The sequence below is a fragment of the Mastigoproctus giganteus genome, chromosome 13 (genome assembly GCF_048544385.1).
Source record: "Mastigoproctus giganteus isolate SK-2022 chromosome 13, ASM4854438v1, whole genome shotgun sequence".
Taxonomy (NCBI): domain Eukaryota; kingdom Metazoa; phylum Arthropoda; class Arachnida; order Uropygi; family Thelyphonidae; genus Mastigoproctus; species Mastigoproctus giganteus.
Genome location: NC_143587.1, coordinates 69,868,931 through 69,893,743, shown reverse-complemented (window position 1 = coordinate 69,893,743; position 24,813 = coordinate 69,868,931). Strand labels below are relative to the sequence as shown.

At 36.0% G+C, this 24,813-nt stretch overlaps 1 protein-coding gene across 1 annotated transcript in view; it reads left to right on the top strand.

The window, feature by feature from the left end:
* Positions 1 to 24,813, top strand: part of LOC150076148 (uncharacterized) — a 301,746-nt gene that overhangs the window by 200,626 nt on the left and 76,307 nt on the right. The window contains exons 3-5 of the mRNA XM_090387269.1: positions 8,932 to 9,693; positions 13,406 to 13,442; positions 14,976 to 17,737. Coding sequence (XP_090243395.1) covers positions 8,932 to 9,693; positions 13,406 to 13,442; positions 14,976 to 17,737 — 3,561 coding nt within the window. The remainder of the gene's footprint in view (positions 1 to 8,931; positions 9,694 to 13,405; positions 13,443 to 14,975; positions 17,738 to 24,813) is intronic.

Here is a 24,813-nt window from a genome sequence, read left to right as displayed (position 1 = left end):
AGAATCTTTCTACAGTGTTCAGTTAAAAGTTATGAATATTGTTGCTATTATCAGAAGAATTTTTAGATTTAAATTAGCTCTCTTGTTTAAAAAAAAAAGTTGCTCACTGCTATTGTGCGCAACTCTATTCGGGTCTTTTATCGATTAACTCAGTGAGTGGAGGGATTTTTAACTGTTATACGAGTTGAATAAATTATGCTTATTCACAAAATCTCAGACTAAATCTAGCTATTATAAATATGATTCTGATGATTTCTTCTACTTCATGAAGTGAAATTCGCGTCCCGATGTATAATACACTTTGTAACTTCACTTATCATATTGAAAAAACACACAAAGCCCTGGAGAGCAGAAAAAATATTTCAAAGCGTTTTGTTGAAACGACAGGACTATCACAGAAAAAAATAATAATCATTCTCACTTCAGCTTTGTTTATTCGGAAGCATCTAATCTGCAATTCACCGTTATCTTTCTGCACTATATATATTTGCTCGAATAATCAAAGTCACTTATCGGTCACTTCTAGATTCATCCTCTCACATGTATCGGAAGTAATTGGCTTTGTCTGCTAGATAAAACCGTTCTTGGGAACTCTATAAAAGCATGCAGTCCCGGAAGTCGAAACAACGACGTATTTCTCGTTCGCAAAGGCTTCTTTTTTAACCCTCCATGCCTAGAAAACAAAGGGCGAACTGGCTTGTTTTTTTCCTTTGTCATATATTTTGAAAAGAGGCAATTTATATGTCCCTGGATTCTTTTATCGCAAATCAGTCTGTCTGTAAGCAGCAAAAGTCATCGATGGAAGAAGCCTGAGCTGTATGAGCAGAACGTAATCTAGTTGTTCGAGGACAGTGACTTGGGGCAACAAGTATAGACAGGAGATAAACTGAATTATGAGTCATATAAGGAAAGACAGTTTCGATTGATGCAAGAGACTAACCTAAGCTATTGTTTTGACTTTGCTATTTTATTTATTTTTATTGTTATTATTTTAAAAAAAAATTTTAATATCTGAATCGATGCATAAATCTTTAAAAAAAGGAAGTCCCCCATACCCAATACAAGATAGCAATGATAGCGAAAGAGAGCAGTGTTTCGGGCACAGGATAAGGTGTGACCAATATTCACATTAGCATAATGGGCATTCAGCTATACCAAAAAGTATATTTGTAGGTGATTGAGGGGTTTCATTCGCGAATACTGAAGATAAACTGTTCTATACGACCAATTACACTAATAGCCGATGATCATGTGAATGCATGGAAGCCCATTTCTGTGTTAAAAGCGTAACACTGCAGAAGACTGCATCTTGTACTGGCATTTATGTTGCGTTCGTGTAAGCTATTATTTAGAACTACAAAAAAGTGTCGACGAAATGGGTAGCAACTGAACTGAGCAATTCTGCCTTCCTGAGTTATATTGTTATTAAAGATGGCAATTGTAACCATAGTATTTCACTGAGCCAGAAAATAAATTATAAAAAAAACAATGAAAACTCAGACTCACACTCATCAAATTTGTTTTGCATTCAGTGGTTAGAGAAAATAAATAAAATAAGAATTCTGTTTTGGGGCTATGACGGTTTAATCTTTTCGTATTATCTGCTCGAACATGAAAGATTTCAACCTAAACCACTACTACCACTGTTCTATACCTTCCGGAAAAACTTAGGTTAGAATCCTATGATCCATATAGGAAGAAGTTTTGCAGGTTGTTCATAAAGTGGCCCAGTTATTCGGATTCGGAAGACGATTGCATAGTTTTTTCTGCCAGAAAGGTTAGAATTTTGTGTCCAAAAATAATAAAGCTGGCCGGCGAATACACGCGCACTTAACAGACGAAATATATAGTGGATTCAGCTACCTCAGCGCTCATTCTAAACAGACAATCGCCAATCAGAAGAATGATAGTCAAACTGAGCTAGTGTCATATTCTCCGTAGTCCGTTCAATTTAGCTAATTTTAAGATTTCGTTACATCCAAAAATAAAAGTTGATCCCTCTGAGGTTTAAGGAGCCGTTTGCATACACTAATGTAGTATAACAATTTTCCAGTGAGCAAAACATCTTCCCATTAGCAGATGCTAAGAGACAAGCAAATTGTGAATTCATTAATAGCAGAAGAAAGAAGAATATATTATAATGTAGTTAGTGTATGCATTTTTCTGTAAATTCATATTTTTAAACATATATATATACATATATATATATTTCCAAATTAAAATGCTTGTCAGAGCATTTAAGCACCTTCCCGCCGGTTTTACATTTACTTTCAACGTACAAAATTTTATTGTGCGCTATTCGAATTTCGTCTTTAATAATCTTAACAATTTCATACTCGTGAACTCCAAGAAAATTACTTGTGACTTTAACTGATGATCAAATTATCAGTTAAAGAGTTACAACACCATCAAAAACAAAGTCTGAATTTTTAAATATTTAAAAAAAGAAGAAAGAAAAGTTAGTTTTCAAAGGCTTAGTGCAAAATTCTGCATCGAGGAAGAATACCTGTAAAGAAACAGAAGTGTGGATCGATGTCGACGCCGCTGTTGTGCCTCTAACGAAGAGATAATCAACTGAGAAGAAGATAATAAAGACTGTCCTTAACCCTACAAAAGTGACGGAAGATGGACGACAGTGGTGATTGTGAAGTGCCTAAATGTTCAGTTCTGTGTCGCGTCCCCATTATAGTAGCAACAATTCTTATCCTTGATCAATTAAAAGCAAAATTGTTGATAATAGCCGTCCATCATTGAAGCAAGTTATTCTGCAGAAACTGTTCCTCACTCGTGACTGTGTGGAAAATGTATTTAACGAAAATACTCAGTACGTATACTAAACTAAAAAAAAAAATTTGAAGAAGGCTGTTGGCTCGTTTCTAAAACAGAATTGTTTTTATTTTAATAATTTCCACAGATACTGTTTTTCAAAATAATGTAAACCTTGAAAAACCAAAAATAATTTCTGAAGAAATTTGGATTTTAAAAATCGAGAAATTGATTGAGAAATTCCTGAACAGAAACCATGAATCACATTCTGCATCATAAAAGAATAGCAATAATTTAGGATGCTCTCAAACTTATTCCCAGTAAATTTTGTTTTATTATTCACAAAACAAAATACTACTAGGTTGCCTAGTTCCAAAAACATAATTTAAAACTTTTTAATTCCATTGGAGAGAGACGTTCACTTAGAGAATGAACAATAGATCATGTACTTAGACTATATACAATTATTTGTTCCAATTTTTTTGCCAAAATTCATTTCAAATGAGCGAACGTTTGATACAGTTTGTTTTTGTTCTATAGTATAAATTATGAATTTACGTGTCCGATATCACTCGTAACCCTTATTGCTAAGAGCAATAGTGCGATAAAAATTAAACTCTTCTTAAGTTAGTAATACATATTAACAAAAATTTGACTTCGTAAACACATGATGTTTTTTATTAGAGAAAAGTAAACATCTGGGACTACTGAAAGCTAATTCTAACGAGCGACTCTGGTGCACGACTAATTTACATGGTGGTGACAGGTGACGTGATTGATGATATTAATTAAAGAAATTCAACTGCAGTATACTTTTACACAGACTTAATCGTTTCCATTAAAATAATCTGTAAACAAGATGTCTAGGGCAACAAAATACTTTTTCATCCTTTGCAGAATTTATGTTAAAAAAAGAGATTTATGTGGAAAGATGCGCAGCTGATCACACAAGCTTAATCGTAAAATATTGCTCACAGAACTGCAGCTATTAAATAAATATTCCTGTCATTTTTGAGAGGTGCAAAATATAAAAGGTTTTTCGCTATGTTAGTTCATTAATTAGCAAGGTTTCACTATGTCGCTAACGTATATACTAATAGGGATTTTCTAAAAATCATGAAAATACCTTTGGTTATTTGATGCCGCATCCTTAAATTAAAGAAATGGCGCAGTACCAGAACAAAAATTAGGTTTATTTGCATATGAGAGTTCGTCAAAACTAAGGTAACCATTTAACTGGCATGAATAATATATATATATATATTAAATAAGAATAAGAATAAATAATAATAAGAATATCGGAATTATTTTCGTTATTCTGCAAATGTCATGTATAAATCTCAAAAAATAAAAATAAATAAATAAATAAAACGTTGTGTATTTTTGTGCGTTTGTATTTTAATATTTTTTATGGGTTGGTATAATTGCAAATCCGCTTCGAAATTCTTGCTAGACTGACTATTAAAAATTCTGTGGTTGTCTAAAAATTAAATTTGTAACTTACCTATCGAAAATAGCTAAAATATTACGGTTAGATTATTACTTCATTAATATATTCGCATACTGAAACGCTTTTTTTTTTCCTTTCTACTTATCATAAAATCTTAATTTTCTTTAGAGGGCGGTCTAAAAATTAAATTTGTAACTTACCTATCGAAAATAGCTAAAATATTACGGTTAGATTATTACTTCATTAATATATTCGCATACTGAAACGCTTTTTTTTTTCCTTTCTACTTATCATAAAATCTTAATTTTCTTTAGAGGGCGCAGTTACTACAGTTGTATAAACATGGCGAAGCGTTAAACTTGTATGGACTGTATCTGTATACAATCTGATACTTTTTCTTCTAAGTACCGGTAAGTTCACTATATGTTTACAAATATGCAGTCATGCTAGATATGCAGTTATACTCTGGTATGTGATTTAAAAGAACATTCTTAGTCTGTAATAACATCTTATTCGACTAGCAAATACACGACTTTAGGGTTTTGCTAATATGATGTTCTGATAACATGCTGGTTTATAGTTACTGTAATTTCTCTACATGTAATATAATATTAATAATTTTTCTTAGACATTGTGTATCATACAAACTCGTTACATATCAGAGGCTACTTCAAAAAAGTTAATATTTTAATAATAAGTAATTAAAATATTTAAATTTAAATTGCATGTTTAGCCTCCGTAATAACAGTACCAAATTTAGACCATTCAAAGCACCATTATTTTTCAATTATTGCTAATTGTAATGCATGGCATAGTTATGTATTGGCCTACCAAAATATTAGAGAACTTTTTTAATAACACGTGGGCTCATTTTTAGAATGTCATCGAGACATATTCGCAGAGGCTGGAAGAATTCTTGAATGTTTATTTAGTCGGGACTACTGAGCGGATATTAGGAGGATGGAATAGGGTTCCCCCCCTGAACTATTCGAGATTTTTTCAACGCTCACAACATTAAAATCATCCCGTGTATACACTTGGGTCATATTACCTATGTACAAGCAGCACATTGGTAATATGGCCTAAAATGCTAATGTACCGTGAAACTGCCACCACCTCCATCTGGTTGATTTATTGAGTTTTACATTATTTGTTTCAAAAAAATCCACGAATTTTTATTCAATTTTACAATTATTGCTAACAAACGTACAGCTATATATCTATCTGGAAAACAGTGAATTGTGATTTTTCTAATAAAAAATTCCAGAACTGTTTTTTCCATCTCAGAAATGGCAGCCAAGATGACTTGCATGAAACTTTCGATAACTAAACGCGGAACCAAGCTCGGTTGTCTAACTTGGTATGACATCTGTCGCATTTAGGAGGAGGCTATTACAGAATAAAACAGACAAGTCCTGACAGAAATGGAATCGACGCTTAGATGGCACACTTTCCGATCTTCCTGTCATTGCATCTTTTGGAATGAAAGTTGAATGATGCTTCGCCTGTCATTGTCAAATATGCACATAAGTAGAATTACTAATGCAGATTTTATGGCAGATTATCAAACCTCCCTCCGATAATCCCCCTATTTACGTGATAATGTTTGTTTTACTAAAAGAAACTCATATCGTTTAAAATTACACATAAATTCTTACATTTTATCAGAATAATGTAGGTTTTAGTTCAGTGACCAGAAAAACTTGAATTTAAAACTTTATCCCTCCATAAAATCCCTATTTTTAATAAAAAATTACTTTTTACAAAAACGGCTTATAATGTTCATACACACACGAAATTTCATATGATTTTTACGTTATTTAAAGCAGCTAATACTGACCATTTAAAACACTGATTATCTTCATTTTTAGTGTCACAGTATTTTTTTACTTTTAATAGTTTTAGATAAATCAATATATAAAGATCCTTATAAAAACTTTATTTATATAAACACTACCTAAATCAAACCAGAATCATGGAATATTATTTTATCCAAAAGTGTTTTATAATATCCATCTAAACTAAAACTAAACTAAAACCTGCTATTATTTTGAAATTAAATTACATCATATTTATCTTGTCTTCAAATTTCAGCTGTCAACTCAAAAATTCATTTGCTTCAAACCTTCCTTCGTGTTTTCAATAATATTTTTTTTCAGTTTTTAAGAATATCAGGGACTATATTAATGTATATTAATAAATTATATATATTAATCTAATATTATTAATAGCGTTTGTCCTAGGATTTACAAGGGTGGGAAAAATAATGGAAATACCTGATGTGACAGTAGAAGTTAAAGCTGGTGGTTATTTAGAGATGATATCAAAAGATACATGGAGAAAACGACCGACTTATCAGAATTTCAGAGGTCAAATTGTTGGTGCACATTTAGCAGGGGCGTCAGCGACTAAAACTGCTGATTTAATATATCCAGAGCAACTGTATCGAAAGTGATGTCTGCATTTACCAAGTTTCGAAAAACAAAATCTGAATAGACGAATTGTGGTAGAAAATGGCTGAAAGAGATCGTCGAACACTGAAAAGGACTATAACCCGAAAATATAAAACTATTTCAGAACTTAATGTGAGTCTCAACAATCTAGTTTTTTGCAAAACAGTTGTTCGGCGGATACTTCTTACAACTGATATCTATGTCAGAGCAGCTATTGCCAATCCACTCTTTACCGATAGTAATGCTAGAAAGAGAATACTATGGTGTAAGGAGCAAAAAAAAACCCGGACATTTGATAATTGAAAACGTCATACTTTCGGACGAAGCATCATTCACACTTTTTACATCAGAAAGAGAGTTTAGTTTGGCAAATGACAAAAGAAGCGCGTCATCCTGAATTTCTTGTGCAAGCCGTCAAACATGGAAGATGATCAACAATAGTTTGGGCAGCAATACCTTGATATTCTTTAGGTCAGATCATCACTCTGAATGGCTGAATTACTGCCACTGATTACCTTGATATTCTGAGTGACCAGGTTAATCTCATTATGCAAACATTGTTTTTCACAAGCGATGCCATGTTTCGAGATGATAATGCTCCAATACACACAACCAGATATGTTAAATCTTTGTTTGAGGAGCATGAAACTGAAGCTATGAAACTCCCATGGCATGCACAATCACCAGACTTAAACGTTATTGAGCCACTATGGGCATATTTGGAGAGGAGAGCGAGAAGTAGATTTCTTCCACCTTCATCACTTAAGGAGCTTGAAACATTCTTCCATGAAGAATGGTCTGATTTCGCTCAAGACAGTCCAAGATTTGTTTTAATCTATGCCACCTAGGATACAAGCTGTTTTAAAATCAAAGGTGGCTCAACATTGTATTAGTGCATACCTGTAACTTTTAACACAGGTGTTTCCATTATTTTGTCCACCATCTATATATTAATAATATAATTCACATACACATGTTGAAAGAATGATTTTTTCTCATAATAAATAAAACGATATTATTCAATGGCTTAGAAGTTTCTCTACGAAATTAATCCAGTTTAGCAGTTATTCAAAACATGCATAATTTACAGATAAAATTTTACTGTGCTAAAAAAGTGAAAATGACAACTATCTTGATATGTACTTAGTATTAGTATTAGTATTAGTATTAGTAACGGCCGCATGGTGCAAGAAAGCCTATGGCTTATGCTGCACCAGCCAGAAAAAAAAAAAAAAAAAAAAAAAAAAATCCGAACAAAACAATGCTAAAAACAAAAATTAAATAAATAAATAATAATAATAATTAATAAATAAATAAAAATAATAAAATGAAATTAAAAATTAAATAAAAAGGAAATTAATCCTATCATCCTATGCGCTTCCCTTACCCGAAAGTACTATCCAGATGACCTTTGAATTTCCCCAAACTGTCGGCCTCTACTACCCATGAAGGCAACTTGTTCCAGTAATTTATAACTCGCTGGCTAAAATAAAACTTCCTGCAGTCCAATCTAAACATTTCCCCGCGTAACTTGAATTTATGTCCCCTAGTTCTAGCATCATTTATAATCTTGAAAATTTTGTCCTCATTCATTTTACTGATGCCTCTCAGAGCCTTAAACACCTCAATCAAATCTCCTCTAAGGTGTCTAGTTTCCAAACTCTGCAACCCACATATTCGAAGTCTTTCTTCATAAGGACGCCCTTTTGCCGATCTCACCAGGCGAGTTACCCTTCTTTGCACCCTTTCAAGAAGCTCGATGTCTTTCTTTAGGTGCGGTCTCCATACTTGAACACAGTATTCCAAGTGTGGTCTAACATAGGCCTTATATAATGGGATTATCACGTCCCTATCTCTACTTGCAAAAGTTCGATAGATCATCGATAGGACACCATGGGCCTTCCTTGCAACCTGTTTACAATGCTCAGAGAATTTCATGTCTGACCGTATTGTAACACCCAAGTCCCTTTCCTCCAGTACTGGGTTTAGTTGAACTCCACCAAGTGAATAAGTTATTTTTTGATTACTGTTTCCCAGGTGTAATACCTTACACTTTGTTGGAATATTGGAAGTTGGAATACTTAGGGAATATTGGAAGTGATCTAGATAAGCAAGCACACACACACACACACACATACGAATTACAAAGTAAACATAACATGCTGATAGTTACACATTTGCAAATGTTTTACATATTTATATAAAGTTGATTTTATACATATCTTCATTAAAAGTTAATTGAAAACCTTTTTTTTGTTTCAGAGACATGTTTGGATGTGCGCATTGTGCACTGAACGTCATCCGCAAATACCGCCACTCCGACAACAGCAACAGAGGCAACAGCAGCAGCAGCAACAACAACAACAGCAGCAGCAGCAGCAACAGCAGAAAAAGCAGCCATCAAATGATGGAGTTCCATCCCAACAGGAAATATCACAACCATGTGAATCAGCAGGAGTGCAAGAGCCAGATTTAGCAAGGAGCGGAAAGGCACAAATGACGAGACATTCTTCTAAAGAAATGTTAGTGCAGCAGGCGTCTACGAGAAAAACGAGCGAACATCTTCAAGGACCAGTTTCTACTGTGCCAGGACCTACTGCTGTAACTGCACCACCGCCACCCGGTGCAAAGTCAAAGGCAACTCCCGAAAAGCAGGAGCAACCAAAGGATACGAATGAGATGAAGATGATGGCGACCGAAACCAGAGCAAAAGAACCAAGTTCCAGGCCTGATATACTCCAGTGTAGTGCAAAATCAAAGGATATACCAGGAATAAGGCAGCAACCAGCCCCGGAATCTACTCATGTAAGGACCAAAGAACACAGAATTAAGCAAGACGTGACTTCAGCGGCACCTGGAAGGATCCTAAAACAAGAAAGCCAACAACCAGAAATTACGAGTCAAACCACTCATGACGGAGTTAAATTTTCAACTATGAAGCAGCCTTCTACAAAGTTGACTGTACGCCAGGTTGTTTCTGCTCCTCAGGATGACCAGGAGATGGTTGCAGTTCCCCTACAAAAGGTATGTACGAATAAAGATTTTATCATCACCAAAGTCTCATATATTTCAATAATAATAAAACAGAATAAAATGCTGATTCTGAAAGTTTGTTCCTTTTAATATCAGTTGAAAGTGTCACTGTTATGAATGACTGGTTCATTAAAACTTGCAAATCATCAACAGAAATGTGAATTTACCATTCGTTGGAATTTATTTTAATAAAAAAAGAATATGCATAACAGAAGCAGAAGCCTGATAAACGCATGTCCAATATCTGCAAAACAACAGCAGCGTATTTAGATGACAGAACGTAGTATTTATGTAAAATCACGGAATATGAGTATTCACATAAAGATAACAGAATATTAACATTTTGATATTGTGTAAATATTATACAGAAATCATAATATTTACAACAGCATATAGGGAAAAAATAATAAAACTAAGGACTAGAGATTATATGACATTATATGAGATTATTATTATAAGACCAATTTGGTTTTTTTTTAAATGAATGAGTGGAGTAAATAGATCCACGCAGAGTTGGCTTATAGAAATAGCCTTATCTAAGCAGTAGATCGCGGTATAAATAGTTTTTATAATGGAATTAATACGTATGTTGGATCGTGGTACTTCGAAGCGAAGATTAGCCAGCGGGTTGGAACATCAAAAACAAATAAGACTATTTTTGAAGAAAACGGCATGAAATAAAAACGGAAGCAAAAGCTGATTGTAGTCAGTTCAATGAAAGATAATCGCGAAAACAAAAAAAAAATTGAAATAATTTAGTTATGCCTTTTCAAGCCATCTTCATTGAACCTTGAGTTGGACCTTCATTGCACCTTGCATTTTGAATATATTAATTAGTTAAAATAAGTTAAAAAAAACATATTTTGCGACTGCATTTACAATAGTTATACTACATGTTGTAACTACTTTAAATTTAGTTAGAAGTTAACGTAGTTACAATACACGATGAAACAAATTTAGTAATCATGTAATTACAGCACTAGATGGTAAAATGTTGATTGTAGATCTGAAGAAATTTCGTTGTTAAGCTTCTCATGACGCAATGTTTTTAGAGCTTGATGAGGATGTAAATATCTGATAGTTGAAAACTGTTTAAGCTTTACCAGGGACAATATATAATTGTTAAATACCTGCATTGAATTTAAGGAAAATATGTGCTCAAGATAGTTCGTGCTATGAAATTTAGATCTGATAAGAAGCAATGGCTATGTCTTCTAGTGAATGAAGGAGGTTTGATGAGGATTTTTCACATATTTAGCGAATTGGTGATGTCGGATAGTAGCTGGTTAAGGACGGGAAAAATTCCTGGAGGCATTTAAATTAGCCAGTAGATCGAATTTTTAGATAGTATTTGGAAGATCAACTAGCCTATTTATCCATTTTTAGAGCCAGCACTAGCCTATTTATTCGTCAGCATTGGTAATTAATTTTTATTGGTAAAAATATAGAAATCCACATATATGTATATGTTTTTGTTCACATACAGCTCTAAAGTAGGTAAAGAAAGTTAGATCTTAGGTCCAGGTGATGCCTAAATCACAACGTTGAGAGATTTGTTAAACTGGAGTTTCCATTGTTTCCATTCTTGGTAAAAAGTAATCTTTAATTTTTGTTATTTTTTTTTTATTGGGAGCTCAATGGATTTGGGCGCTCAATAAAAAAAAAAATTTCCACAATAGAGGAATTATTATACAGGAATAACATGTTGGTTTGCCTGTTTTACAGTTTATTTTTTACCCCCAGAACAGACAAATCGACTATAGAATTCATGTATTTTACAAACATAATATACAACATTACCTCGGCTTAGGTTAAAATCAATCCAGTTTAATTAGCAACGGTATTACAAAATGTGACGAAGAGGTCTGCAAGGAAGTCGAAAGTCGTTCAATATAATCTTTATTCACTTTTGCAGACACGTGCATTTTTATAGAACAACCAAATGTAAGGAATCAGTGCTATTGACGTCTCACATTTGTCTGTTCTACAACAATTTCGAGTATTATGAGCTTTTTAAGAATTCTGAATGATAAAGCAAGTAACCTCCGGGCGTGTTTGGCGTTGTGGTAATATAACGTGTAAATGTTTTCTCCATTTGAACAGGTTCCAGTTTATAGTTTGTCACAATCTGCGTGTTCAATCAGTGGAAGTGTTATAAGAATCACTAGTCAACTTCACTGTTCAAACTACACAAATAGCCTATTTGATAAACTGTCATATTATGGCCACCCGAGAACCAACTCATTTGTCCCTGTGTAATATTTAACCCCGGGGGCTCACATCTGGTGAGTATGGGCTTGGCAAACCCAGGGTCCTGAGCTGGATATCATCATTCTTCTCTTTCTTGGTGATGCCTTTCTACTTCTTTCTCTCTCTCTCTCTCTCTCTCTCTCTCTCTCTCTCTCTCACACACACACACAGGGGGTAACTCGGGAATTTTTTTTTTTTTTTTTTTTTTCTTTGGCTGGTGCAGCATAAGCCTCAGGCTTCCTTGTACCATATGGCTAATAATAATAATAATAATAATAATAATAATATGTCCATAAATTGCGTGTGTTCTCCGGTCGATCTGCCTTATTTGCTGGATCAAAAACCTGGACTTCCTGGATAAAATAAACCTTGCTGTCTACACCTAAGACCGACTAACTCAGCCACAGAGTGGTGTTATTGTTATAATAGGGTTTTATGAGAATCAGATTTTAAGGTCATATTGCTCTGTATATACTGTGTAAATTACACGTGTTCTGTGATCGATTTTCTGTTTTCTGGACGAAAAACCCGCGTTTCCGGGGCAAAAAAACCATGCTGCCCTCGCTTGAGACCGACTGACTCAGTCATGTTCTGAAAAATGCCCATAAAATTCCTCACGTCATCGATGGGACTCAAACTCAGGACTCAGATCTTTTCCACCCGGTATGGGAAGGAATGTGATTTTACCAACTGTGCTACCTCGAGGGCCCACAGAGTGAAAAAAAAAAAAAAACCATAAAAGTCCCTCGCATCGTTGGCGAGGGGAACTTTGATGGGCCTTTGCCACTCGGTGTTGGGAGAGGACGGTAATTATAACAACTGTGCTACTCGCGCCGACATGCTGTCTAATAAATAGAATTCTACTGACTGTCTGTCTTCTTTCTTGTCAGTCTTTCCAAATTTAGGACAGTTAAAATCTGCACAGATTTATGACCTGGCCATCTAAACCTTTTAGACGAAAACGTGTCAATTAGGAATAAACAGCTAACAAAGCTGAAGTCTACACTGAATCTGGATAAAAGTTTCATCAGTTATTCGAAATTCGATGTCTTCTTCCCAGGATCAACAGACTTGCTGCATTTAGGTTCTTTCTTTGAAGATTTCTCAAAGAAACACTACGTTTTCAGTAGAAACTTTAGATAAAATGAACTAAAAGATTTAACAAACATATATTATTAAAAACTATACTTAAATCCCTGTTTCGTTTATAGAAATGGATAAAGAACAGAGCTGCCCATTTCGATTGAATGATATTGATGGATCAAACGTTCTTCTTGAATTAGTATATGATATATGCAATTTTAAGTTTATTTATTTTTTTTATGATAATAACAGTGTTATAAATTTTTCATTTCATTCCCTTTTTTGTGGTCCGGCCTGTATAATTCTTGTACAGTGTTAATGGTGCAAACTCATGAAAGTGAATTGTTTGTGCCTTTCTCTTTTGCTGCAGCAAGTTCTGGATAAAGAGGGAGATTACCAGTTGCTACGTAAGTGCACATTTTCGTTATTTTTATAATGTTTAAGTGATAGTTAATAATGTTAAAAAATTTAAATATATGTTGGAAATAAAAAGAAAGCACGACCATAAGTATACAGTTCTTATAATTTCTGCAGTTGTGAATTATGAGGATTATAATAATTCTTCTCCTGTTTACGTAATCTCTCTGTAATACACAGTATACAAACATCTGTTCAAAGACTAAAGAAATGGAATATTATGGATATTAATTATTCTTTACAAAAATATAAAATGTCAAAAATGTGTAAACAAACACTTTTATATCTATCGTATTACTACTGCTGCTTTTAGCAGCAAACTATATACTAAATCCTCGTACATTAGTAATTAAAATTTAATTACGGAATATTAATGAATAACCCCAGAAGGAACATTCATAAGAACTTAAACGCTAGGTGCTTCTCATAACTTTTGAGTACCTCGCATTTAAGTTCTTATGAATGTTACTTCCAATGTCTTTTACGAGTGCGCAATTAATTTTCTTGTTGATGTACAAGGCTTTGAGTAGACAATTTTATTATCTTTCCTGTTTTATTTATTTTTTTTCTATAATATTTTTAATGTTCCATCACCAATAAGTTGGAAGCCAAATAAAATTTCTGGCTTACAAACCTACGCAGAGATACTCAAATGTTATTACATGCTTCAACGTGATTTTATCCGTGAAACGTTATAAGTAGCCTAAGATACTTCAAAACATTTTTGGCAATTTAGCATTTTCATTTTTACTCTACATTTCTACAATTATATAAAAATCCATTTTTAGACATCAAGCCCGTTTTTAATTTATTTCATGCAAACCCTTAGTAAAATGCGAAGAAATTCGCTTCTTTGATGCAATAGAAAATTTTAAAGCTTATACAAAATGAAAAACCTTGTAATAGAGAAGAAAAAATAAAAAAAATCGTCAGAGACTGGATTAAAGCAAGAGGAACTAATGACATTTACTGAACCTTGCAAAATAATGAGTTATCGAAGTCCGTGCTTCTAGTAATAATGCTAAGTGCAGTTGTTACTCTACAGAATCAAATACTGGTATATCGAAAATAGAATAATAATTAAGATGATAAATAGAAATGGAAAATGATGAAAGAATTTCTTCATTGAAGTAATGGACAGTTGGGAATATTCTGTTTAAAAATAAAATCCGTGTTTTCTTTTAGAATAGCAAGCAAAAGCTTAATAAAAGATGGTTCTATTTCAAGAGTTCGGGTCAGCTGCTGAAAAATTTTTTTTCTCCACCCCAAGTAACAATTTCTCTTTCTCTCTCTCTCCAATAAGAGACTGGAAGATAGTTGTATATCTATAGTCATTTCTCTTGATTGAAAGAGAAAAAATATTAAAAATTACAGTAACATCAAAGTAACTGTCATCTTCCACAATTTGTTCATTTGTTAATCCCTAAATTTAATATTAGTTTCTGTTTTTTAATATTCTTATAGAGACAATAATATTATTAGATAAGTTCATTAAATATTTTCTCCTTTTTTATTCAATGTAGAAAAGTCTCAGCAGTTCAGCAGCAGCGAAAAAATACCTCTCGGTCATCAGAAAGAGAGTGGAAAACAGACACGCAAAGTACCTCAGATTAAACAAGAGAACGTAACTCCAACTCATATTGTCGCGAAAGAAGAAGCTCAAGAAGTGCCTATAAAAAAAGCTCAGATGGCTGAGAGACCACAGCCTCACCCTGGTGGCGAATCAACTCAGGACACCAAACCTGCGCAGAAAGTAAAGACGAAATCAACGAGCAGACGCCTTCCGGAAGAAGATCAGAAGATACCAGTTGGTAGCGAGCCTCCTGTTAAAGTCGCTGGAATGCCAGAACATCACAGAGAGGGAGGAAAGGGAATGGAACTCCATAATGGTCATCATACAATACCGACAATACCAAGGACAGTTCCATTAACTGCTATTTCGCAATCACTTTCACATCAACAACACTTACAGTACAGAGTTCCACTGAGTGCCGAAGATGCTCAAAAAGGAAAAATTAAAGTAGAATCAAAAGACCGAATCTCTTCAAGTGGCCAACAACAAAAGAAAAAATCAGAAGAGGAACGGTATCGAGAACATCAAATAGCCATTCAGAGTCAGCAAGCTCAAATCGAACATATACAATCACGTAGTGATTCGGAAAGCGACTTCGATGAAGACCAAAGTGAAAAACAGGTTGTTGTCATTGGCAGCGACGGATATCCGATACTGTATCCAGCAGAGCAAAGCAAATATCCATCAACTGCGCTGAAACGATCCGATGGAAGATTGGACCATCTACCAAAGGGCGCACGTGACACCAGTAGCAGAAGTAAAGTTCCGGAAGGCAAGCCCACACGTGGGGAACTTGAACAAGCCGATAAACACATTCTAGAATCCAGAATAGCGGAAATTCCTGAAAAAGAGCAAGAATTGCATACAAAAACATTGAAGAAGCAAGTTATTATTCCGAAAACAGTCCCTCAGCAAGTCTCTAAGAGGACTTTACCGCTCACTACAAACTCTCAGCAATATTTTGACAACTATCAACCGCATGTCACTTCTCAAACTCTAGATCGGTATCAAAAATCCCACACGACAAACGACGTCATACCAAAAATGCAAGTCAAAGGTTACAATCTGCAAATGAAGTCACAGCAGATGCCAGTAGCCAATTTAATCAAGAGCTACGGTGATCCTGAAAAGCCGTTGCATTTAACAAATGGCACTTATTCTTCCCTAGTGTACCACCAACAGCAACATTACAAAGAACAGGAAATGAGCCAGCAGATAGCACGCGAATATTACCAACAGGTTAAAAGTAGAGATGTACCCAAATCAGCTGTTCAGAGTTCTGAAAAAGAGTACCAACAACATAAAACACAAACTACGCCGTATTATTATCACCAGCCGCCACAGGATGATGCATTCACTTCACAAAAGGTACACAGTCAGGAGATGCAGGAAGCTGTTCATAGTAAAGTGGTAGTACAGCCATCAGCGAAACAGAAGCCGAATGGCATCGAACTTCAAGAACAGAAGGCGGCAAAAGCTGAACCACAGGACTGGTCGCCGGTATCAGATTTATCTCCTATTATGGACGTTTCACCTTCTGTCGAAGCTGCAGAACAGGAGCTTATGGAGAAATTTAGAGGAAAGAAAATTGAAGTTGATGAAGAAGAAGACGAGGATGATGACATAAAACCAGTAGTACAAGCAAACATCCCAAGAGCCACAAGCGGCACGATATCTGGAATGCTTGCCGAATTTAACAGAGCTCTAGGCTTACCTGGGTCGTCTCCAGTTGACGATGAATCTAAACCGGACTCTTTGCCGACTCAAGCAGATATTAGTCCTGTAGCTTCAGATGTACCACCAACAGTCCGGGGTGTCACTCAGAAAGACCAAAAAGGTGATGCTTTCTCTGCACGAGGAATGAACCAAATCTCTCAGAAGCCATCTTCTCCACTTTCACCACCCCAGAAATTCCCTCAACAACAACCAACGACTCCAAGGCGATCACACCGACGTCTGCCACAACCAACAATGGAACAAATGCAAGCTGCAGTTGCCATGGCAGCACAAGGACCACGTGAAAAATCTTTTGGGCACTCGGCACTTTTTTCTCTTAGTCAGAATGACAACACGATTTCCAATGGTATGCTGTCCACAACCACAACTACATCAACAAGACCTGTATCACCCATCATGCCTTGGAAGTCATTGGACATGACCCACAGCTTTGAACAAGCATACAAACATCAGCTAGTGAGCGGAATGAGAGCTCACGCAAGCTTGCTAGACGACCAGAAGATTCGTTCTGCTAATTTAAGGTCGGAAATGAGTAAGCACGATGCTATGTATACATTAACACGCCAGCACTCTGCCCCTGCCAGAACTCCTGTTGCAACCACTAGCACCACCACTTCAGCTGTCACTTTGACCACTACTGTCACGACAGCACCCACGAACATTCCCATCTCTACAACTCTTCCGTCCGTCTCCGTATCTTCACCTGTGACCTCTTCAACAATGGTCATGACAGATGCCCTTTGCACGACTGCTACCCGAACGACTGACACCACAACCAGCTCATTACAAGCCCGTCGCATGAAGTTGTATGCTGATGCTACACCTGGCGCCTCGAAATCATTAGACGAGACGACCCTCAGGTCATCTACTACACCAGAAAATGTAGGTGGATTCCTTTTCGTAAATACGATGGCTACAGCGGAAGCGGCAGTCACTCCAGGGTCACCACAAACACCAAGCACCCCACGAGACAAGGTAAGAAACCGTCGAATGGTAGAGAGATTAATAACTGCAGGGTGGTTCAAATAAAAGATAAACGGAAAGGAAACTAAATTTCTGTTAAATTATTTTTGAACTACTTTGTATTATTATAGTCCTAGGATTTAAAAATTATAAATAAAATAACAACAAAATAAATTGAATTCAGTATTATTATTATTATAAAATATTATATTATTATAAAGGGAATAGGTCGAATGTATAACACCGTATCAAATATTTGTATGATATGTGAATCGAAAGCTGATTTCCAATTTAAAGTGAGATTTAATACGTACATATTATAGAGGTTGAGCTGTGTTATTAAAAATCTAAAAACAAAGTGGCGAAGCTCTAAATTTTCTCAGGTTATGAACCCTGTTTGCAGTGCCATTTTGCTGCAGAGACTAACTGGTGTCTGTAATTGCATGAATCATAAAGTGAATTTGTTTGATTTCAGCTGACTCTGATTCTTTTAAAATCGGTTTACATAAGTTTCACTTGCCTTTGGTTTCATCTTCTGATTTTAATGGTTCGTGTAGCCTGTTGGCTTCTTGGATTATTAGATGGTTCGTGGTTCATTAGATGGTTAATGATTGAGGTATTACATTCTTTGTAACTTCGAGATTTCATTGAACGAATTTGTGGATATACAGGGTGATTCACTACCAGTGCGACAAACATGCAGGAGGTGTAGGGGGTACAAAGACTAATCGGAATCACATAGCATTGCAGGGTCCGAAATGCCTTCGTCATGCGGTAGAGGACGTTGAACGGGAGGTCGCGTGAACAGCGATCCCGCTGGAAGTCAACATTTGCGAACCGGTTCCCGAGGCAGTAGGATGGACGAGTATTCAAACGTTGAACTGGCCGACATGCACCTCGCGTATGGAACTGCGGACTGTAATGGGCGCGCCGCTCTGCGTTTATACCAGGAAAGTTTTCCTCACAGGCGTGCTCCTCATCATACGATTTTCGCACGTGTGCACAGAAGGTTACGTGAGACTGGTTGTTTCACGATAGGTACCATGAATCGAGAGCGAACGACGAGGACGCCAGACAATGAGGAGAATGTCCTACGTCTTGCAGAAGCCAATCCGAGTACGAGTACTCGAGCGATAGGCCAACGATTGGGTATTTCCCAATCCACTGTATGGAGGATACTGTCAACAAACCGAATGAGTTCATACCATCTGCAACGCGTCCAATCATTGGAGCCTGCGGATTATCCACTCCGGAGGACTTTTGCTACTTGGGTTCTTCAACAGAAACGGTTCGCAAATGCTGACTTCCAGCGGGATCGCTGTTCACGCGACCTCCCGTTCAACATCCTCTACCGCATGACGAAGGCATTTCGCACCCTGCAATGCTATGTGATTCCGATTTGTCTTTGTGCCCCCTACACCTCCTGCAAGTTTGTCGCACTGGTAGTGAATCACCCTGTATACAGAATAACAGCCATGCAGTAATAATTATAGTGAAAACAGTATCCTTAATAATTATTAAGAATTAGATAAAATAATTATACTGGAAAATTACATATAATAAGAAATTCATCTATACATATTATATATATAATATAGATGTAAAAACAGCATAGACAACTCTTAAAGGGAAAAAACTACGATAGTAGTGTAAAGGGCATCATTTCAACTGCATCTCATAATTGTGTTCATCCTTCACATGGTAACATACATGGTAAATGCATCTGCAATACATGGTAACTCGTTGTGAAGGATGAACACAATTATGAGATACAGTTGAAATGATGCCCCTTACACTACTATCGTAGTTTTTTTTTTTTCTTTAAGAGTTGTCTATGGTGTTTTTACACCTATATTATATAGATAATTATAACTCTTAAAATATTATGCCCAGTTGCATTGAGTCTTACTTATACATATTATATGGACAAATGTAAACAACAATAAATGTTCAGATAATTAAAACCTCTTTTTATTTATAAATATAAAGAATAAAATAGATTTCAGGTTGGGACCTGCTTGGAATTTGTGTCAAAGCAACTAAGGCATGAGGCATCGTTATATCGAGGCATAGGTTGGTTTGTACGAGATTTACAATGCAATCCTCGTCCGAGACAGGACACGTTGTCAAAAAGCTTCTAAAAGTTCCTCTTCTCTCCTCGTGGAGCTGAACCCATGGCTCCCCTCCTCATGATGTCGATGGACAGATATTTTAGCCATTGTGCAATCCGTAAATGTACAAATTGCGAGATGTAAATAAATAAATATTTGAAACAGTTTCAATATAATGCTTCTGTGCGTTAACTTTTGCAGTCAACTGTCAGGGAACGCTATGGTCTTTCCAATGACGGTGACAGCGCTCGGGCATGTGCTCTTTAGAAATGACTACCACTGTCCACGTAGTCAACTTAAAGTAACTAATATCATTTTTAATCGGATAACATCACCCATTAGGTGAATCCGTTATCCATTAAAAACTCGAGGCACTGCTGTGTTCCGGTTTCGAAACCTACTGGTTCCATCATCAGAAAGCAGGTAGCCCTATTAGCAATTTTGTGTTGATGTATCTAAACGCGCAATGAAACAGTAGATCGGAAGAAACTTCCGATTGGAAAAGTAACTTATGTTACGTAGGTGATAAACTCCTCTAGAAAAACTGTTTTTCTTTTTATACTTCGAAGAAATAAATGTTTCAAGGGGCTTACTAAGAATTTCATCAGAAAACTGCGCTCAATTAGTAACTGCTCTTATATATTTATTATTTTCTATAAAATGATTTTTTAATATTTTTTTACTGCTCCTATATTTTATTATGTTCTGGGGACGAAAACTTTTCGTGTGAGAACACATCTCCAATTATCTAATAACAGTTATCGGGAATATAGATTTCGCTTAAGGAAATTTCTTTAAAGGAAGATTTTTCAGTGAACTGTGTCTTTCATTAACCAAGAAATAGTTTTAATTCGATTAAAATAGCGATCTTCTATTCTATGCCCTTGTTCTTTAATTAACTTAACTGGGCATAAAAGTAGGTTGCTTAAGGAATTTTATGGCACATTTCCTCTGATATTTACATTGCATTTTCAGTTTTTTTGTAGGAGCACCGAAATTAATCTTGTTAAAATCTAAATTCCATTTATTTTGCCTTAAATTAACTGAAAAGTAATTTAGTAAAATGAAAATTGCTTAAAGATATTTAAAATTTTATAAATTCTAGAGGCCATCATTGAAAAATCTTTTCTCTTGTTAATGAAAATGGTATGTTTAGTCGGGTTGCAGATCAGGTTATTTGCTTTTCTTTGCTTATTTTAATAGCAATCTGTAATACATTTATAATTGCTGCCTGGAAGTGTTGAATGCAACTCTACAAAGAATTTGCTCATCAGTGGCGTGAATGCAGTTCTCAATGTTTTGCTCCAGTATTATTTGATACAGGTCTGTTCGTATATTTCTTACCGAATGTCTCTTGTCATTGCAAAAATCATGGATGTATGGCAATGTTCCAAGATAAACACACGTTATCCTCGGAAAAAATCCGTTGCATATGCTGCTTAAATATCCCCGTTGTCACAATGAAACCACTTTCTTCAACCTTCTAAAAATATCTTATTCCAATAACATGTACTGTTGCCGGAGTTACCTTGGAACACACTGTTGACCAGTTGTTGCAATATAAATGGATAAAAAAACCGTCATATTAGGTATACCCAAGAACTATGTCCGTAAATTGCGTGTGCTCGCTTGGCGATTTGTCTTTTTTCTGGACTAAAAACCTGAGTTTCCAGGAGGAAGGGATGGGAGGGCCTTGCTGTCCACGCCTGAAACCGATGTGAACCCGACGGTTATTATAACCACTATGCTATCCGCGCAGTCGCAATAAATAGATAAACATATAGATACAGTTTTTTAATGGCTTACATTCGTCTCAAAGTAGTGAAACCACTTTTATTACGATACTTATCTGCCGGATTTAACCATATGAACTACCTGTCTCAATAAATTCTTTAGGTTTACCTATCTAGTATCACTCATGAATTCAGGACTAAAATTCTTACCACAGAATGACGTCTCCCCTAGTGCTTTTTAACAACCATGTCCCACCAACTGAGTGTCATGAACCTACGGAGACTCGTTCACCTTCGCTGTTGCAGACCTGTTGGTATGGTAATTTCGTCACTATCCTGAGTTTGGTCACTGTCTGGAAAGGAGAAAATTTTTCTCTCTTCTTCACACCGTGGCCGAATGCCGAGTTAGTTGGTCTCAGGTGAGGAGCGCACCTTTTTTCTAATACTCAGGTTTTTCATCCGACGAACAAGCAAATTGACCATAAAATACACTGAGTTTTTATAGAGACCTGTATTGGCCCTTCTCCGCCTAGGCATTTATTCTAAACAATTACTTGACTATTATTAAGGAAATTTTCACCCTCATGGTATTATACTGTAATTCTCAGTTGTTGCAACATCAAAATCGTATTCCTTCATGAAAACAACTTTATGTGATCGTACAATGCTTTGACCTCTCTTCAATGTTGAAATTCTTCTCGAGTTGATAGGTCTTATTTTTAAACTCTTCTGGCAAAATGCCAAAAGAATTTTCTGACATCCTCTTTATTGAATTGTCTGCCCCTCCCCCCCTTTGAACAAAAGAAGGCCTGATCGACTTTTATGTGGAAAGACAGTTTAAATGGCTCTTGAGGAAAAGTTCAAGTCAGTCTTTCTCACCAGTTCCATTATTATCAGACAATGAACAGAGAAATTATTCTTTATTTGGCCAGTTGGTATGCTAAGTGTTGATATCATGCTTCTTTTTTTTTTTTAGGCCAAAAATTTACTTTCCTCCATGAGTTCTCTTCAAGCTTCTCGTGCTCCTTGGATAATCTCATTCGCTACAGCGGTGCTGGGCGAGATGACCGTCTTCGCTTTTATAAGCCCGGTATGCATCGGTATGCATCGGGGGAAAATAAAATGTTTGCAGCGTTAAGAAAAAAATAAATAAAAAATAACAAACGTTACTGTCTTTTAGAGCCAAAATTGCTTTGACCATATAGCGATCTCTCCGTGGAATTCTTAACCTTCCCCATAATAATCTGAATTTACGGTTAAATAACATTTTATTAGTTGTTTACTCCATGAATTCCCCTGTAACATTAACCGCAGAATTCATGAGGGCCTTATTACTTTACACGTATATTAATGACTATATGGGAGTACATCTAGAGAGATAATAAGAAACCAGCATTCTTGTGACCTTTCGTTCTTACGATTAAGAGCGGAAACATTAAACAGAGACAAACAGAGAGGCCATTGACCTTAAATTAGTTTGAAGCTATACTCATACTTTATAGAATCGCACAGTAATCTCAGTAGCAAGAGATTTAATTGGTTAAACACACCCAAATCCTCTTAGGCAATTTGTTACACGAATAGTTGCAAAAGATCGGTCAACAAACTGAGTGTGGTAATTTTGGAAAACCCACCTGGACAAAGCGTACTCAGTTGGGAATGTGACCTCAAGCATATATACAAGCCTTACGCCGACTTTGCAATCTCAGGGTTATGCCCGTTCAGTGTACGTTCTTGCCTCTTCTTAGAATGACCTATTCATCTACGAGACCGGTATTTCACGGTATGAGACTAAATAATTCTCACAAGATTGATATTTTTGTTCCAAAAAATTCTTTCGTTCAGGAAACTGTCGCTTGGTGTGTGCTAAAGTAACTTTTTTTTAATTATATGTTGTTCGCAGCTATAAATAATTACATATTATTTGATTAATTTTACATTCGTATTAAATCTTATTTTGTATTTTTGCATATGGATTAATTAGAATTTAAACACTATAATGTCTGCATTATTCCAAATAAATAAATAAGTCCGGGTGAACTGCCATCTATCCGGGTGGATGAGTACTGGGCCCTCGCGAGTTGTCAGTGCATGACGTCGCAGGGGAAGATGTCAGATTCTTTTTGAAAACTTGGGTTTTTTATCTAGCAAATCAAACATACTTAGGACAGAACACAATCACAGACACTATATATTGATATTCAGTAACCGCGTACAAAATTCTCTGCTGTATTTTCACACGTGAATGCCAGCAAAAATCCCGAATAGCCTAACGTTGGGTAGGTTTGACTGTAGAGGTACAGACAGGACAATGTATTTCTGTGCTCAAGGCAGCTACGCTGGTGTGCAAAACTTAAGGACCAACATTATTTCTATAGGTTACAACCACAAAATCTTTACTTAAGATACTCTTTACTGATTAGAGTAGATTCAGTCTCAGCAGCGATACACGCTGGTGCACGCTACTGTACTGAGGTAATCCTTCCCCATGTGCGTCTGTTCCGAGGTGCCATTGGCCCCGAGTTTGTGTTTATCGATGATAACGCCACATCCCGTCGCACTGCAGCTGTTGATATGCTTTTGAAAAGTGAGGACATTGTTCGTATGGATTGGCCTGCCCGTTATGCGATCTAAATCCCATCGAACACATATTGGACGCTCTGAGGAGACGCCTAGCGGCACGTCCACACCCACCAGAAAATGTTCACCAGCTGAAGATGGCGCTGACAGAGGAATGGACGATGTTACAGCAAGAACTTATCAACAACATTGTTCTAAGTATGGACAGGCGGTGCAAAGCTTGCATCGACATTAAGGGTGGCCATATCTCCTACTGAGGACAACCTCGTCCCTTTGTTCCATTTTTGGTAGTGATGCATCTGTATCATGGCAGCCAGTGCTACGTTGCCATTTTTGAATAAAGTCCCTCTGTACCGTTTTGTTTCCGTCGTTGTGCCGGTATTATTTCCTTCATCATTTCTGTACCTCACGAGGTTCCTTTGGTATGCTTTTCACATATCCAGGCCACTCCCATGAGAAGCTACAGGTGAAAACCTGACTGGTCCCTAAATTTTGCGCACCAGTGTAGTTTCTTCTCTGGTGCAGATACCCATCTCTCCATTTAATTACATCATATGATCTAAATTTATTAACTCATTTAATCCTTAAGCTTAAAGTTTGCAACATTGACTTGAATTCACTGTTGAGAATAGGATTAGATACTATTAATTTAGTAATTAATATC